Source organism: Pseudorca crassidens, chromosome 7, assembly GCF_039906515.1.
Source record: "Pseudorca crassidens isolate mPseCra1 chromosome 7, mPseCra1.hap1, whole genome shotgun sequence".
Taxonomy (NCBI): Eukaryota; Metazoa; Chordata; class Mammalia; order Artiodactyla; family Delphinidae; genus Pseudorca; species Pseudorca crassidens.
The window spans coordinates 18154977-18170257 of record NC_090302.1 but is presented as its reverse complement, the minus strand read 5'-3'; the positions used below and the strand labels follow the sequence as shown (position 1 = coordinate 18170257).

Here is a 15281-nt window from a genome sequence, read left to right as displayed (position 1 = left end):
GAATACCAGTAGTGCTGTTGTTGAGAAACCCTGAGATAGATGATGGGTGGGTAGACAGATAGACAGGCAGACCTAGACAAACACGGGCGAGGCAAAAGAGAGTGTGCAGCTGAGGCAAGCTGAAGCTGATTAGCTCGTGTCACATGCCTAACATGGTGTATGGTAATTTTGCTGGTTCAGGGCCAAAATACATGGTTGTTCTTAGCTGTGACTTAACGGGATGGCCTTAGGCAAGACTCTTTCCTTCTCCAGGTCTCAGTTTCTTCAGATTTTAAAGGAATAGGTTAGACTTAGAGGGTCTCCAAGGACCCTTCTCAGTGCTGAAATTCTGTCCTCTTGGAAAATCAACCAAAAGCGTCATGATCAGAGTTTTAGAAGGGTTGAACAGCAGGCTTCTAAAATTAGAGAGAAATACTCCTGATAATACCGTGAATCTCAGAGACTGGCTCAGGACCAGGAATACAGAAGGCTATAAATCCATAGCATGTTATAGGATTTCAGGATGATGTCAGCCTCCAGCTATGTCACCTTTTAAGAGAAGCAGTGGAACAGGGCGCAAGCTCTGTGCTGTCGCTCTGTGAAAAGGGGAGCGTTGGGAGGGGATGAGGTGAAACAGACAGAGCCAGGCTGGACATTAAGTCTGCAATCCTGTCATTATCCCCGGAAATACCTGAGGGGTCCTGCCAGCCTCCCATTCCCCGTTTACCTCAATGTTAAAGCTTCATGGAAAGACAGAGAAGCATTGGCGCTCTCTATCGTAGCTGTTTATTTTAGAGCACGCCAGAGATGCAAAGTCACTTTCCCAAGATGACACAGCCAGTGCAAGACAGAATGAAGATTGCAATCCATGTCAAGCTAATTCCAGCTGGCCTCCAGGCTGCCGTCTCCCCATCCTGAGATATCTTGATCATAAGCAACTCCTCTGCAGTAGGCCCAATCAAACCCAATTTATTAGAACCATATATATATATATTTTACCCTCTTTTCCTGCTGTTATGCCACGATCCCTGGAAAAAGCCTTGGGTGGGAAGGTGATTATGTTTCATATTATGATTGACAGAAAATAATTGAGAGAGATTTCCTGTCTCAATTTCTCTTCCTCCCTGCCTCTGCCTCCCCCTTCTCACATAGACACGCGCGTGCACACAGCCCCACACATCCTCTCGTACATCTTTATCTTTGTGCTGGAAGGCTCTGAGCAGTTCAGAATTAATAGACTCCATGAGCCCCATGGCTGAGCAGCCTCGCCCTCCCAGCAGTTCAGTCCGAGATAAAACTACCCCCATGCCTGCTCCAGGCTTGCCAGCACAAATCAGCACGGCCCTGGCTCCTCTCCATTCTTTCATAAGATCCTGCTCTGCACACAGTCACTGCTTGCAGGTTGCTCAGACTTGCATCTTAACCTTCCCTTAAACACACTTGGATTTCCTTCTTTTTTCTTTGGCCACCCCGCGTGGCTTGTGAGATCTCAGTTACCCGAACAGGGATCGAATCTGCGCCCCCAGCAATGAAAGCACCGAGTCTTAACCGCTGGACCGCCAGGAAATTCCCCACACTTGGATTTTCCAGTTGAAATATCTCTCTGCCAGCCTGTATATATTTCTCCAGTGCCTAAAAATGAACATAGAGCCATGCTATCCATTGATTTTCCTGACGTCTGGTCCATCTATCTGCCCAAGTGAAGCAAAGCCCCATCTTTTAAGACGTGGGGTAGATGAGGAACGCACAGGCAGGTCCTCTGGGGCTGTTGTTAAAGTACTCGCTCTGCTTCTGTAGGTCTGGGGTGGGGCCTAAGAGTCTGCGTTTTTAGTCACCCTCCAGGTGATGCCGGTGCTGCTCGTTCTTGAGCTACACCTGGAGGAGCACGTGGTTAGACAGTAAGTAGGGCACCTGCTGTGTGTCAGGTGCTGTGCCGGCTGCCTACGCGTGATTACTTAGGCCTCACAAAACATCTTTAATTGGGTCGGCATTCAGCAAATATTCAACATACATTTAATGAGATGCCATCTTCTGGACCCTGTGGTGAGCATCAGCAGTAGGACTCAGATTAAGATCCCTGGCTCTGGAACCCAAGGATCTTGGGTTCAGATTCCAGCTCCCCATTTACTAATTCGATCATGGGCCAGTTACTTCACCTCTCTGTGAGTCAGTGCCCCTCTTACTGGGTTGTGAGAGGATTCAGTGTGATTAGACACATTAGACACTGAGCACAGAGCCTGAGGATACATAACGAATGCTCAAGAAACAGTGGCTGTTTTGACCGGTGTTATAATGGTGAGCGCGCCATGGTGCTGGACTTCATGAATATTCACTCTCAGAGGGCACAGAGCTGCAGAAACGGGATTCAGAGATGGCAAGCGATTTGCTCAACTTCACAGAGTTAGTGAAGGCAAAATGAGAACCGGAACCGAGGTGTCTCGCCATGAGGGCTTCATGTGAGCAAATGCCGGTAGAGTGTTTGGGAACCAGGGCATGCCACGCTTCCTAAGAAGCTGCAGCTGAAACGCTGGCCAGCCCAGAAATCAAAGTCCTTGAATTCTAATTACGCCCCTTCGTCTAAGTAGTTTGAAATCCCCTTGGTTAAGTTGCCTCACTTTTTTAGGCATCGGTGTTTTCAACTGAAAAATGAAGGGATTGCACAAAATGACTTGAGACTCCTTTCTACTCAATCAGTGATTAACACCGCAAGTCGCAACAGCTCTCAGCAGTGGAGTCATAGGGTGGAGAAGCCTGTGGTTACTTTGGGCAGCACCCCATTTACCCTTGGTTGATCTGGGGATACCTGCATCAGGAAGCAGAGTGCCCAGTTTGCCTAATCCTCTGGCTTTCCCCTTGCAGGTGGCATTGTCTTGAATCCATCTTTCTATGGCATTCCTGGGCACACCCACACCATGATCCATGAGATCGGGCACAGCCTGGGCCTCTATCACATCTTCCGAGGCATCTCAGAAATCCAATCTTGCAGTGACCCCTGCATGGAGACAGAGCCCTCCTTCGAGACCGGAGACCTCTGCAGTGACACCAACCCAGCCCCAAAGCACAAGTTCTGCGGTGACCCGGGGCCAGGGAATGACACCTGTGGCTTTAACAGCTTCTTCAACACTCCTTACAGCAACTTCATGAGCTATGCAGGTAAGGCCCACACTCTGCAGGGTGCACGGGGCTGGGTGTCAGACGTGGCCTCTGGTCCTGGCTCAGAGAAGCCTCGAGCAAGCTGCTTGCCTTTTCTGAGATTTCTTCATCCCAACAATTCCTTATCCCAAATAATCAAGATAATATTCCTTCCATGAGCACCTCGTGGATACAAGGAAGATGTTGTATCTGAGGGCTCCTCAGAAAGATACTTCAGGCAGCTCACCAGGACTGAAAGTAGGGAAACCTGCGCAGAAGGCGCAGCTCTGCCACAGGGCCACCTAATGCCTTGGGGTCTGTCACATGCCCTCTCTGGGTCCCGCTTTTCTCAAGAAAGTGGAATCTTTGGAACTGACCTCCAAGGTTCCTCCTAGTTTTGCAGCTGTAGTTTTCTAAGTTGGTGGTGCTTGAAACTTTATTTATTTATTTCTTTGAAACTTTTTTTAAAACACAGAACTCTCACATGCTCCTTTAGTGTTTTATTATAGAAAAAAATAGAGTGCTTTTGCAAATATGAAATTATTACATAAGTTGGTTATGTTTTTCTCCTAACTGCATATATCCTTTCAAAGCCCTTTTTCATACCATCAGTAACAGCGTTAAAGACTCATTCTTTGGATTCTAGGATGCCCTGTACTTCCTTTTAGTGTATATCAAGGCCACTTCCAGCCCTTATAACATCTTTGGCAAATCAGAAAAAGATATCCCTTCCTTAGGGCAGTCACAGCCCTCACTACTGGCCGCCTAACCAAGAGCTTTTGGGTAAGGCACCACCTGCAAAGTTGCACATGGTAGCCCAGCATCCAATTCTATTATAATATTCAACTTAAGTGTTCCTTTCCACCAACCAAAACAAGCGAGATCTGTGAAGGCAGAGCTTGCCCCTAAATACATCACTGTATTCTCAGTACCTAGCACAGGGCCTTGTGCTTTAAAAATGTTTGTTAAGAAGAAAGGGAGGAAGGAGGGAAGAAGGGAAAGAGAAACGCAGGAGGGGAGGAAAATGAATAAATTCTGTAATAACAGGCATATAAAATTGATTCTTATCAATAATAATATTTCTACTTGTAAAAAAGCTTACTGTTCATAAAGGACTTTAATATACACCATCTTATTTAATTCTCACAAGAAACCTATGAGGTAGGAGCTATCACCATTTCATAGGTGACAGTACAATCCATAGGCTGACTGAAGTCTTTGGCCCCAGGTCGCACATCTGACTCAAAGGTTTTTGTTTTGTTTTTTTTTACAATGGAATTGCTTAGTTAAATCTCTAATTTTATTTTATTTTATTTTTTTAACATCTTTATTGGAGTATAATTGCTTTCCATTGTTGTGTTAGTTGCTGCTGTAAAACAAAGTGAATCAGCTATACATATACATATATCCCCATATCTCCTCCCTCTTGCGTCTCCCTCCCACCCTCCCTATCCCACCCCTGTAGGTGGTCACAGAGCACTGAGCTGATCTCCCTGTGCTATGTGGCTGCTTCCCACTAGCTATCTATTTTACATTTGGTAGTGTGTATATGTCCATGCCATTCTCTCACTTCGTCCCAGCTTACCCTTCCCCCTCCCCGTGTCCTCAAGTCCATTCTCTACGTCTGTGTCTTTATTCCTGTCCTGCCCCTAGGTTCATCAGAACCACTTTTTTTTTTTTTTTTAGATGCATATATATGTGTTAGCACATGGTATTTGTTTTTCTGTTTCTGACTTACTTCACTCTGTATGACAGACTGTAGGTCCATCCACCTCACTACAAATAACTCAGTTTCATTTCTTTTTTATGGCTGAGTAATATTCCATTGTATATATGTGCCACATCTTCTTTAACCATTCATCTGTTGATGGACACTTAGGCTGCTTCCATGTCCTGGCTATTGTTAAATAGAGCTGCAATGAACACTGTGGTACATGACTCTTTTTGAATTATGGTTTTCTCAGGGTATATGCCCAGTAGTGGGATTGCTGGGTCGTATGGTAGTTCTATTTTTAGTTTTTTAAGGAACCTCCATACTGTTCTCCATAGTGGCTCTATCAATTTACATTCCCACCAACAGTGCAGGAAGGTTCCCTTTTCTCCACACCCTCTCCAGCATTTATTGTTTGTTGATTTTTTTTTAATTTTTGAATTTTATTTTATTTATATTTTTTATACAGCAGGTCCTTATTAGTCATCAATTTTATACACATCAGTGTATACGTGTCAATCCCAATCGCCCAATTCAGCACACCACCACCGCCCCCCCTACCGCTTTCCCCCCTTGGTGGCCATACATTTGTTCTCTACATCTGTGTCTCAGTTTCTGCCCTGCAAACCGGTTCATCTGTACATTTTTCTAGGGTCCACATATATGCGTTAATATACAATATTTGTTTTTCTCTTTCTGACTTACTTCACTCCGTATGAGTCTCTAGATCCATCCACGTCTCAACAAATGACCCAGTTTCGTTCCTTTTTCTGGCTGAGTAATATTCCATTGTATATATGTTTGTAGATTTTTTGATGGTGGCCTTTCTGACCGCTAGTATGAGGTGATACCTCATTGTAGTTTTGATTTGCATTTCCCTAATGATTAGTGATGCTGAGCATCCTTTCATGTGTTTGTTGGCAATCTGTATACCTTCTTTGGAGAAATGTCTATTTAGGTCTTCTGCCCATTGTTGGATTGGGTTGTTTGTTTTTTTGATATTGAGCTGCATGAGCTGCTTGTTTATTTTGGTGACTCCAAGTATTTTTTTTTCTCGTTTACTCTCATGCCTCTCTTCAAATGAGACCTAGCTGATGGCCGAGTGGGTTATTGAGCACTTTGGGTGGCTTTCGAGCTCTGTCCCACAGATACGCCTCGGGGGGCTGCCCTGAGCGGCTGTGTGCCTCTAGGCCTCCATCTCTGCTTGAACCAGGGGAGCCCCCTTCCCACAGTTTTCCGTTTCTGTTGGAGTTTTGCCTCACATTGCATTTGAAGAGAGGATTTCCCTCCTGAGACCCAATGAATTCAATGATTGCCCGTGGGTCTTCCTGGTTTCCCATTTGGGCTGATGACCTCTGGGGGCCTCTCCAGTTTAAGGTTCCTACAGTTCACACCTGAGGTCTCTTGAAGGGTCAGTGCCTACCCTTGGCACCGTAAACGGTCCTTAGGTTTGGGTCTCTAAAAAAGACCCGAGTACTGGGTATTTCCTCAAAAGCAGATTCCTGCTGGGCTCCCATTCCCAGCCAAGCCTGCATCTCACATCCGGTGCCCTGTCCTCTCACAGGGCCCTGCTTTCGTTCCATTTCTATAGCACCTTTCCTTGGCCAGCTCAATGCACATGGAAAATAAACAATAACATGAGTTTGGAAGTTTGCCGGCCTCTTAGGGGTCAGGAGCTGCCACTAGCTACCAGACCCCCATAAACTAAATCTTTTTTTGTTCCCCTTTGTACAGATCTAAAGGGTGATTGATTTAATGTTGTTTTTTTAAAGGAACCCCTCAGCTCAGTGACCCATTAACAGCAGAACTAATTCACTGAGCTACGATAACAAACTTACACCCGCAAAAGCATATTCAAGGCAACCACGAACTTTGAAATGTTTGTTTTCCTTAGGATCTCTGATAGATGAGGTGACAAAAGCAGCTGGATGAAATTCAAAATGCAGACCAGGATCGGGTTCTCAGGGCTGGGGAGAGCAATGCACAGGGGGTTTGCAGTCAAGGCAAGAGGGTGGAGACCTTGCCGGCTCAGCTGCTCCGAGTTCCTTCCTTCCTGGGTCCTCCAACTTGCTGCAGAGCTGTATGTGTTCTGTGTCTGCGCTGCCCTGTATGGTAGCCGTTAGCCGCTTGTGGCTGTTGAACCCTTGAAGCACGGCCAGTGAGACTGAGGAACTGAATTGTTAGTCCTAAGTAATTTTAATTAATTGAACATGGCTGGTGACAGGTCTACAGAAATTACTGAGTACCTGTGGCATGCCAGACGCTGTGGGAAACACTTCTTAGGCTTGTCTCATTGAATCCTCAAAATAACCCAATGGAGTAAATGCTGTTACTATTGCACCCATTTTTCAGATGTAGAAAGTGTGGCTTAGGGAGTTTAAGTCACTTTCCCAGGGTCACACAGAAAAAACAAGGCATGCCTTCTATTGCAGAGCCTGCATTTAAGCAAGAATTATTTGGCTCCCTTTCTGATACTGGGGAAGTTTAAGAGAGTCCCAATTGCTCAGATTAAGCAGACACCAGGCAGGTGATGGGGCAAGCCAGGTCGAGCACCGGGTGAGTGTGGTCACGTTGAGCTGTTGGATAATCCCCAGGCAGATAGAAGGGCAGTAGCTCAGATTTTACTTCCTGAAGGTAATAGGCCATAGGGAGCCAACCAAGAGGACCCTCCAGGCCCTGCCTCCTCAAGAGTGTGGAAACCAGGCCTTCCCCGCCCTTTGGGAGCAAGTGTCTTGTCTCCGTTGTTCTGTGTGTCTCTTTTAATATGCACATACGTTTTGACCCAGAAGTCCCACCTCTAAGAAGTATATCCTAAGGAAATAAATCAGTTGATGTGTTTAAAGGTTTAGTCCTAAAAATGTTCTGAGCAATGTTTATTCTCCAAATATTAATTAGACATTTACTGTCTGCCAAGCATAGAAAAGAAGTGCTTTTATACGTGTGAAAAAACAGAAGCTTCCTACAAGTCCAAAGAGAATGGGTTGCTGAAGTAAATCACAAGGTACCTATATGATAGAACGTTCTGTGATCACTGAGGATGCATAGCAGATGGCTGAGGACCACAAATCAGAGTAACCTAGTGGTTCAGAGTGCGAAGTGTGGAGTGTGGGGACCAACTTGAATCCTCTGTGTGCTAGCCTTTGACCTCAGGCAAGTTACTTCTCTCTGGGCCTGTTACTTCATGGATACCATGGAGGTTAATCACCCTTACCTTGCATGACAGTAGGTGAGATTGTACAGGTGAAGGCTTTAGATCTGTCCTTGGTACTATAACTCGTGCTCAATAAGTGACAATTAGTAGGATTATTTGTTCAGTTTAGCGTGAAAACAGCCCAGAGCCTAATGTATAGTGTAAGACCTGGAATTTATATCATATATCATCACAATTATATATATGATGTTTGTGATAAGAATTACAGAAATTCACTGTAGATATTCACGTCCATCTACACATACATATATGTGTATACTAGATATTAATTGTATTATCTTTAGGTAATGTTTACAGTAGCGTTTGTTTCTTTGCAATATTCTAAGCACATTCCAAATGCTCTACAGTGAATATAATCACTTACTGCTGTTGCTGTTATTATCATTATCATTATTTTTAAAACAACAAAAAGGCAGAGACTTTTACAAAGGGCAACTCAGTTATTCACGCACTAGAAACGGGTTAGCTTGTTAAATGCTTTCATCAGCTGTAGGAAGCAGTTAGCATCACGATTCCTTATTTTACAGCGGGTAGAAATGAGGCTGTCAGGGGTCAGCATTGTGCCCGAGGCTCCACGGGGAGCGGAGGCCCTGAACCTCCATGCTCTGTGCCCTTCCGGTTACGGATGGAAATTGTTCTTGAGAGCAGAGTTTGATTAGAAAACTCAGGGCACAACTTCAAGAGCATGGGGACTGGTGCAGGCCCCCAGAATACTGAAATCCCCCCAAAGTCCTTTCTGCTTGGGGACAACGTGGGGACAGAAGAACAAGATGGGTTGGCTGGTCCTAGACACAAGGATCAAGTGGCCACGGATATCAGGAGGGAAAGCCTGTGATGGCAGAAAGCTAAGAGGGGCTGACCCGAGACGTTAGCTAATTGAGGCAGAGCCTTTATGATAAACAGAAACCCGTACCTCACCCAAGATTCTGGTAGCAGTTCAGCCTCTAAGCGATCTACCCTGGGAGGGACATTTTCCGACTAAAGCTTTCAAGTTCAGGTACAGTTCTGTTCTCCTACCAGGTTCTATCACCTGTCCATTTTTCAAACTTTTTATTGACAGACATGGAAACGGCTAATGTTTAAGTTAGAAAAGGAAAATATGCTTCTTTGGGGGAAGAAAAGCAAACAAATCAGAATGTAGAGAGGAAAAACATTGCAGTTTTTCTTCTTCATTCATCTTGATAAATGCTTTACACATTCCAGCTCGTGGAGTCCACACCACAACTCTAAGTAGTGGGGTTGATTTAAGTGTCCCCAATTTACACACAAGGGACCTGCGTTTTAAAGTTACTTCCTTGTTTTGGAAATGACTGACTAGAATTCTCTTCTGTGCATGTGCCTCCAGGTACAGAGTCATCCCCCTATTGACAGACGGATGTGTTATTTCTAATATTTTTACTATGTAAATGATGCTTCAAAAGACATCCTTGTACATATGTTTTCCCTCGTGTTTGTTCATGAGTATCGATCTGTTGAATTCCTAAATGGGATGTTGTGAGATCAAAGAGAATGAAGATTTTACGTTCTGTTATTTTTTCCTGTTTCTGGTTTTCCGGCGCTCGCCCACCTTAGTGCATATGCGTGCGCGCACACACACAGGCACCATTCCCGGTCCCGAGGCAGTGAGCGTTCACTGAGCATTGGTCATACCTCTTGATGTTGCACTTTTCATAACCCTCAGCAGTGTTCTGACATAAGCACTCTTGTTATCATCATCATCTCCACTTTACAGATGGGCAAACCGAAGCACTGAGGGCATAAAATCATTTGACTCCAGATTCCTGACTCCAGGTTCCTCATGCATGAATCTAACTACAGAACCCCTACTTCCTTAGCCATCATGTCCTTCTCCTGCCTGTAACCTATCCAGTGGCTTTTCCAGAGCTTTCAGGATGAAGTGCAAAGTTCATAGTAACAAAGGAAAATACACCTGATGATCTAACGCTTCTTAGACCATCAAATGCATCTGGACTCTATTCTCCAGGCAGTGGGGACCCATAGAACGTTTGGTATCCAAGGATTTACATGGGGGTATCTGGGCTTGAGAGTGATTTGTGTAACTAGCCACTCTTTCACAGTGTTTTCCAAAGGACACCCAATGTATAAAAGACTTCCCCAGGGTGCTGGAAAGGAGACTGTCAAAAACTGCTAAGGGGATCGGAGGCAGCTTCTGTGTGTAACCTCCTTGTACCCCGTCCCTTCTCAAAGCTGGATTCTCAAGGTCATGTCCAACTGCCCAGCACCTGCCCAAAGTTATTTTCTGTTTGTTTGATAAGGGGAAGTGAGTTTATGCTGCGGGACTCCCAGTGGCGGGTTTGTTTTAAGATCTGGCGATCTCCGTGCTCCTCCGTCTGGGGCCCAGCTGCGGAAACCCTGACCAGGCGGACACCTCTGGGAAGTGGTGTTTTTGGAAACCAAGCCAAAACAGCGCCTTGCTCTGCCCCTGGGGCAGCTGAATAAAGCTGTTGGAGGGAGAGATGGGAGTCCAGCTCCTTCCTTGGGGTGGGGGGTGGGGGGTGGGTGTGGATAAGTCTCGGGTCGTGGCCTTCATTCCGCATCCTAGAAAAGAGAGACTAGAATTGAAGGTCGTTAGATCTAAAGACATTAAGAGATTGTATTCCAGCCCCCCTCAGGCTCAGGCTCCACTCCTGTTTATCAAGCACCTGCAGGCTGCTTTGCCCAGACAAGGTCTCATGTACCCTCAGAAAGAAGTTCTCATATGGATTAGAAACGTGGCCTTGGAGTCCAGACTGCCTGGGTTCGAATCTCAGATCTGCCCCTAGCTCTGTGCTCTTTAAAAAGCAGGTAGACCTCTCTCAGCCTCAATTTCCTCCTCTGTACAATGCAGAAATCACAGTATTTACTCCAAAACTAGTGGGAGGGTTATATGTGTCCAAAGCACAGTGCCCCATGCCTGGGAATTTCCCGGTGATAGCACTGTGCAGGAGGCGTCATTGTCCTTGTATTCCCGCCGTGGACACTCAGCCTGGACCGCTTCTGCGTCTGCCTGACTCCTGGCCCGTGCTTGCTGCATAGGACACATCGGCTCTGCAGGCCTGAGCTCCCCCTCCCGCCATGCCTCCACTTTCTTTCTCAGTCTTAGCTGTGCAACCTGGTTGCCCTCCAGTTCCACATCCAGAAACCTCTCCGGTTCCTCCGCCCTCCTCAACATGCCGACTCCTCTTCATCAGTAGTCAGTGTCACAGACCTGAACAGCCTTATGACCACCTTGACCCACACAGCGAACTGACCTTCACTCTATAACTAGGCAGGTAGCTCCTTGAGGGCAGGAATGTTTTACGTTTCCTTGGCCCTCGGCTTAGAGCAGAGGCTATGGAATCGATGCTCAGAAAGCTTGTTTGAAGGCCAGTGTCACTGCATCAGTAAACAGCACAATTAATGAATGAGTGGATGAATGAATGCGAAGGCGTGAGTGAAGGAACGAGTGAGTGCGTAAAAGAAGGAGTGAGTGGGTGAATGAGTGAATACACCAGAAAATGAGTGGATGAGTGAGAGAGGCTGAATGATTGGTGGGGAGGGAGCCGATAAGGGAATGTGTGACTTACTGACCAGGGGATTTGGGCCCCGTGGAAAGCAGCTTGTCTTGCCCTTGTCCTTATCCGTGACCTCCCTCTCCAGGCTCAGACGTGCCTTTTCAGTTCTATCCTCCCTCCCCTTCCTCCTGTTCCCTCTCACCTGTCTCCAGAAGTGATGACTGCACTAATTTGTTCACAGACCATTAACTCTTGAGCACTGGAAGAGGCCAGCTCCGAGCTGGCAAGGGCTGGGGTGCTGGCTCTCGGTCCACCAGGAGACATCATCATTCTCTTGCCTGCCCACCCGTGCAGCGAGGTTCTTATCTCTCCCTCTGCCCGCTTGCAGATGACGACTGCACTGACTCCTTCACGCCCAATCAAGTCGCCAGAATGCACTGTTACCTGGACCTGGTGTACCAGAGCTGGCAGCCCTCCAGGAAGCCGGCGCCTGTCGCCCTTGCACCCCAGATCGTGGGCCACACGACCGACTCTGTGATGCTGGAGTGGTTCCCGCCCATCGACGGCCACTTCTTTGAAAGGTGAGTGTGGCCTGTTAAGTGTTGATGCCCCTCTCTCTCTCCTGCCAAGAAAAGGGAAACTTGGAAGGGAAGCAGCCTCGGAGAGGGATTTCGCTGTGTTTTTTGTTCTCGATCTTGTTTAACGAGTGCCCGCCACGACTAGCACAATGACCGGTCCATAGAGGCACGATGTAGATTTGGGGGTCAGGGGATACATGAATGATTGCTAACAGAAATTAATGAGTAATGATGCATATTTTAAGTGGTGAATATTTAGCTTCATTTTATCATTAAAAACATGGAAACCTCTGTCGCCAGAACTTCCTCTGCGATGGAGGTACTGGTCTCATCTCCGTGAGCTCGGGAGTTGAAGTTGCCTCTGGTTAACGGGCTAACACCTTCCTATACGTATAGTATATGAAGGGTACATTATACATGAATACACAGGCATATATATACATATATATATATAAATTTATTTAATATATAATTTTTTTTTAAGGCTTTTAGCTTTCTCTTGAATCAGCATTAAGCTGAGCAGGGCTCAACACTGATTTTTTTTTTTTTTTTTTTGGCTGCGTTGGGTCTTCAGTGCTGCGTGGGCTTTCCCTAATTGCGGCGAACAGGGGCTACTGTTCATTGTGATGTGTGGGCTTCTCATTGCGGTGGCTTCTCTTGTGGAGCATGGGCTCTAGGCGCATGGGCTTCAGTAGTTGTGGCACGCGGGCTCGGTAGTTGTGTCTCGCGGGCTCTGGAGCGCAGACTCAGTCGTTGTGGCACATAGACTTAGTTGCTCTGCAGCATGTGGGATCTTCCCGGACCAGGGATCGAACCCATGTCCCCTGCATTGGCAGGTGGATTCTTAACCACTGTGCCACCAGGGAAGTCCCACATATATTTTTGTATAATTAGAATCTGTGCCTGTGCCTAGTGTTGTTTTATAGAACTGAAGGTAGAATTTTTAGAAGATCAGAGGATGATAAACTGAGGCACAAGATACCTCAGTTCAGCTCCTGTCTGCCACTCACTAGTGGTATGGCCTTGGGCAAGTCACTTTCCCTCCCTGAGTCTTATTGTCAGCTGAAAAGTGAGTCTAATGATGCCTTCATGACCTGAAGGTGGAAACCTGAATCAAACGGTTTCTTGTGCTGCCTTTCAGCATCGGGACTCCCTGAGGAGCTCAAGCTTTAGGGGATTTTAAAGGGTCATGAAACGTACTGCGATGTTGACCTCTATTTTGGTTGGAACTTGGCTATAATTTAGGGTAGATTAGTAGATTGCCCCCCTTCCAGCCCTTCTTGGGGATGTTTTATCCAGTAATGATGATACAACACTGATGCTGGTGGAAATAATAACCAGCTGATGATTAATTATTACTCTATGGTCGTGGTTGTCACCGTTTATCAAGTGCTTACTCTGCACTGGATTCTGTACTAAATGCTTTCTATACAGTCTCATTTCATCTTTCCAGTAATTCTATAACAGGGGAATCAACTTCTGCATTTGCCAGATGAGGTAGGGACTGGCGCACAAAGAGGTGGAGGGCTTTGACCAAAAGCCCATAGCAGGTGGTGGGAGCTGGGCTTCGAGTCACATTTTGCAGTGTCTTATCCGAGGCTCTCATGTTCTTTCATTAAGTCTTTCCAAACTTTGAATTATGAAGGAGGTGTTACCCCTCCCCTCAAAAAAGGCCACAAAATGTGGCAAGGAGCTCTCACAAATATGGGTGTATACGTGTGTGTGTGTGCGTGTGTGTATGTAAAAAATATATTAGATCATGGCATCACGTTAAATTCGGGCTCCAGTTTTCCACACTACTATCAGTCCCTGAATCTAGAGCCTTCATTTGACAGCTGGATGGATGTGATCACGGGGAAAGGAAGTGCACTCCCTAGGCCCTCTGTAGAAACCCCCCTTCCTCTTCCCCAGCCATCCTCACGGGGAGCTTAGAGCTGGGGTTGGGAAACCTCATGTGACACTTCAGAGCAGGCTTTCCAGCAGCCCATAGATTTATTTATTTTTTCTGTGGCAATGAGGAGTATCAGACTTTTGGTCAAGGCTTGGCCTCGATTCCACTTGAAAATGGAAGTTTTGTAAATGAAGCTTCCTGTGTATGTATTCAATTTGTATTTCATAAAGCAGTTTTTGTCCATTAAATAAATACCATCTGATTGTTGGGAACCTATTGGAGGGCTAATTGTTGTGTAATGAGATATGTCTCTATTACATAGTGCCCTCAGCTTCAATCAATATGTTTCTAATAACCTATAGTCAGTTGGTACTTGAGGCTCATACAATAGCTATTCTGTTCAGTCTACGATTTCACAACGGAGTTATCATACGTTAAATTAAAACTGACATTTTAGAAACATGTCTAATTAGGGTTAACAGCTATGTAGACCATAGTCTATGGCTAAAGGAAGTAGGTCAACAAGTTCAATAAATTGCTGTAAAGGAATGGAACTGTCACCCTCCCACACACACCGAGTTCCTACTGGTGGAAATCGGCTTAGTACAAAGTGCGCGAGCTTTGATGTCAAGTTGTCTGTGTTCCAGTCTCAGCTTCACCACTCCCAGCCTATGGGACCTTGGGCAAGTCATCTCCCTTCTCTGATCCTCTCTGGCCCTCTGCATCTTGTTCCATAAAAGGTGCTAACCAGGCTCACTTCCCCTGGCTTTTGTGGCGAATTCCACAAGATGACCTCTGCGCTATGCCTAGCACGCACGCTCTGTGTTCAGGAAATACAAGCTCCCTTCTTGTACAGTTTTCCAGAGCTGTTGAGCTACTTGAAAAGTTCTCTTTCCCTGAAAAATCTCTGGTGTTTTCCACTACATTCATCAATGCCAACCTCTCGCCCCTGGCCATCCTCATGTCCTCCTGCTGTTCCTCACATCTGTGGTCTAAGAGAATACAAGGGTTTTCCTTAAAAAAACATATTCAGATCCTCCCACAGCCTGTGTGCTCACACATGGGCAACTGAATAAATAATTCAAGGCCACCCCTGGCTTTTTTAACTCCTTTATTTTTATCTGTCTTGCAAACATGTGTTGACTAGATGGTTGCATTTTTCTGAACAGTGGGCTGTGGTGTATTGGAAAGAATGCTGGACTGGGGACCAAGAGACCTGGGTCTGAAGGCTTTGCAACCTCATCCATTTCTTCTTCCTCTTCAGCCTCACTTTTCTGGTCTATAA

General features: G+C 45.9%; 1 protein-coding gene across 2 annotated transcripts in view; it reads left to right on the top strand.

The window, feature by feature from the left end:
* The window catches only part of PAPPA (pappalysin 1), a 254987-nt gene that overhangs the window by 58982 nt on the left and 180724 nt on the right, over window positions 1-15281 (top strand). For both annotated transcript variants that reach the window (XM_067743528.1, XM_067743530.1), the window contains 2 exons: window positions 2839-3132; window positions 11916-12108. In XM_067743528.1, coding sequence (XP_067599629.1) covers window positions 2839-3132; window positions 11916-12108 — 487 coding nt within the window. The remainder of the gene's footprint in view (window positions 1-2838; window positions 3133-11915; window positions 12109-15281) is intronic.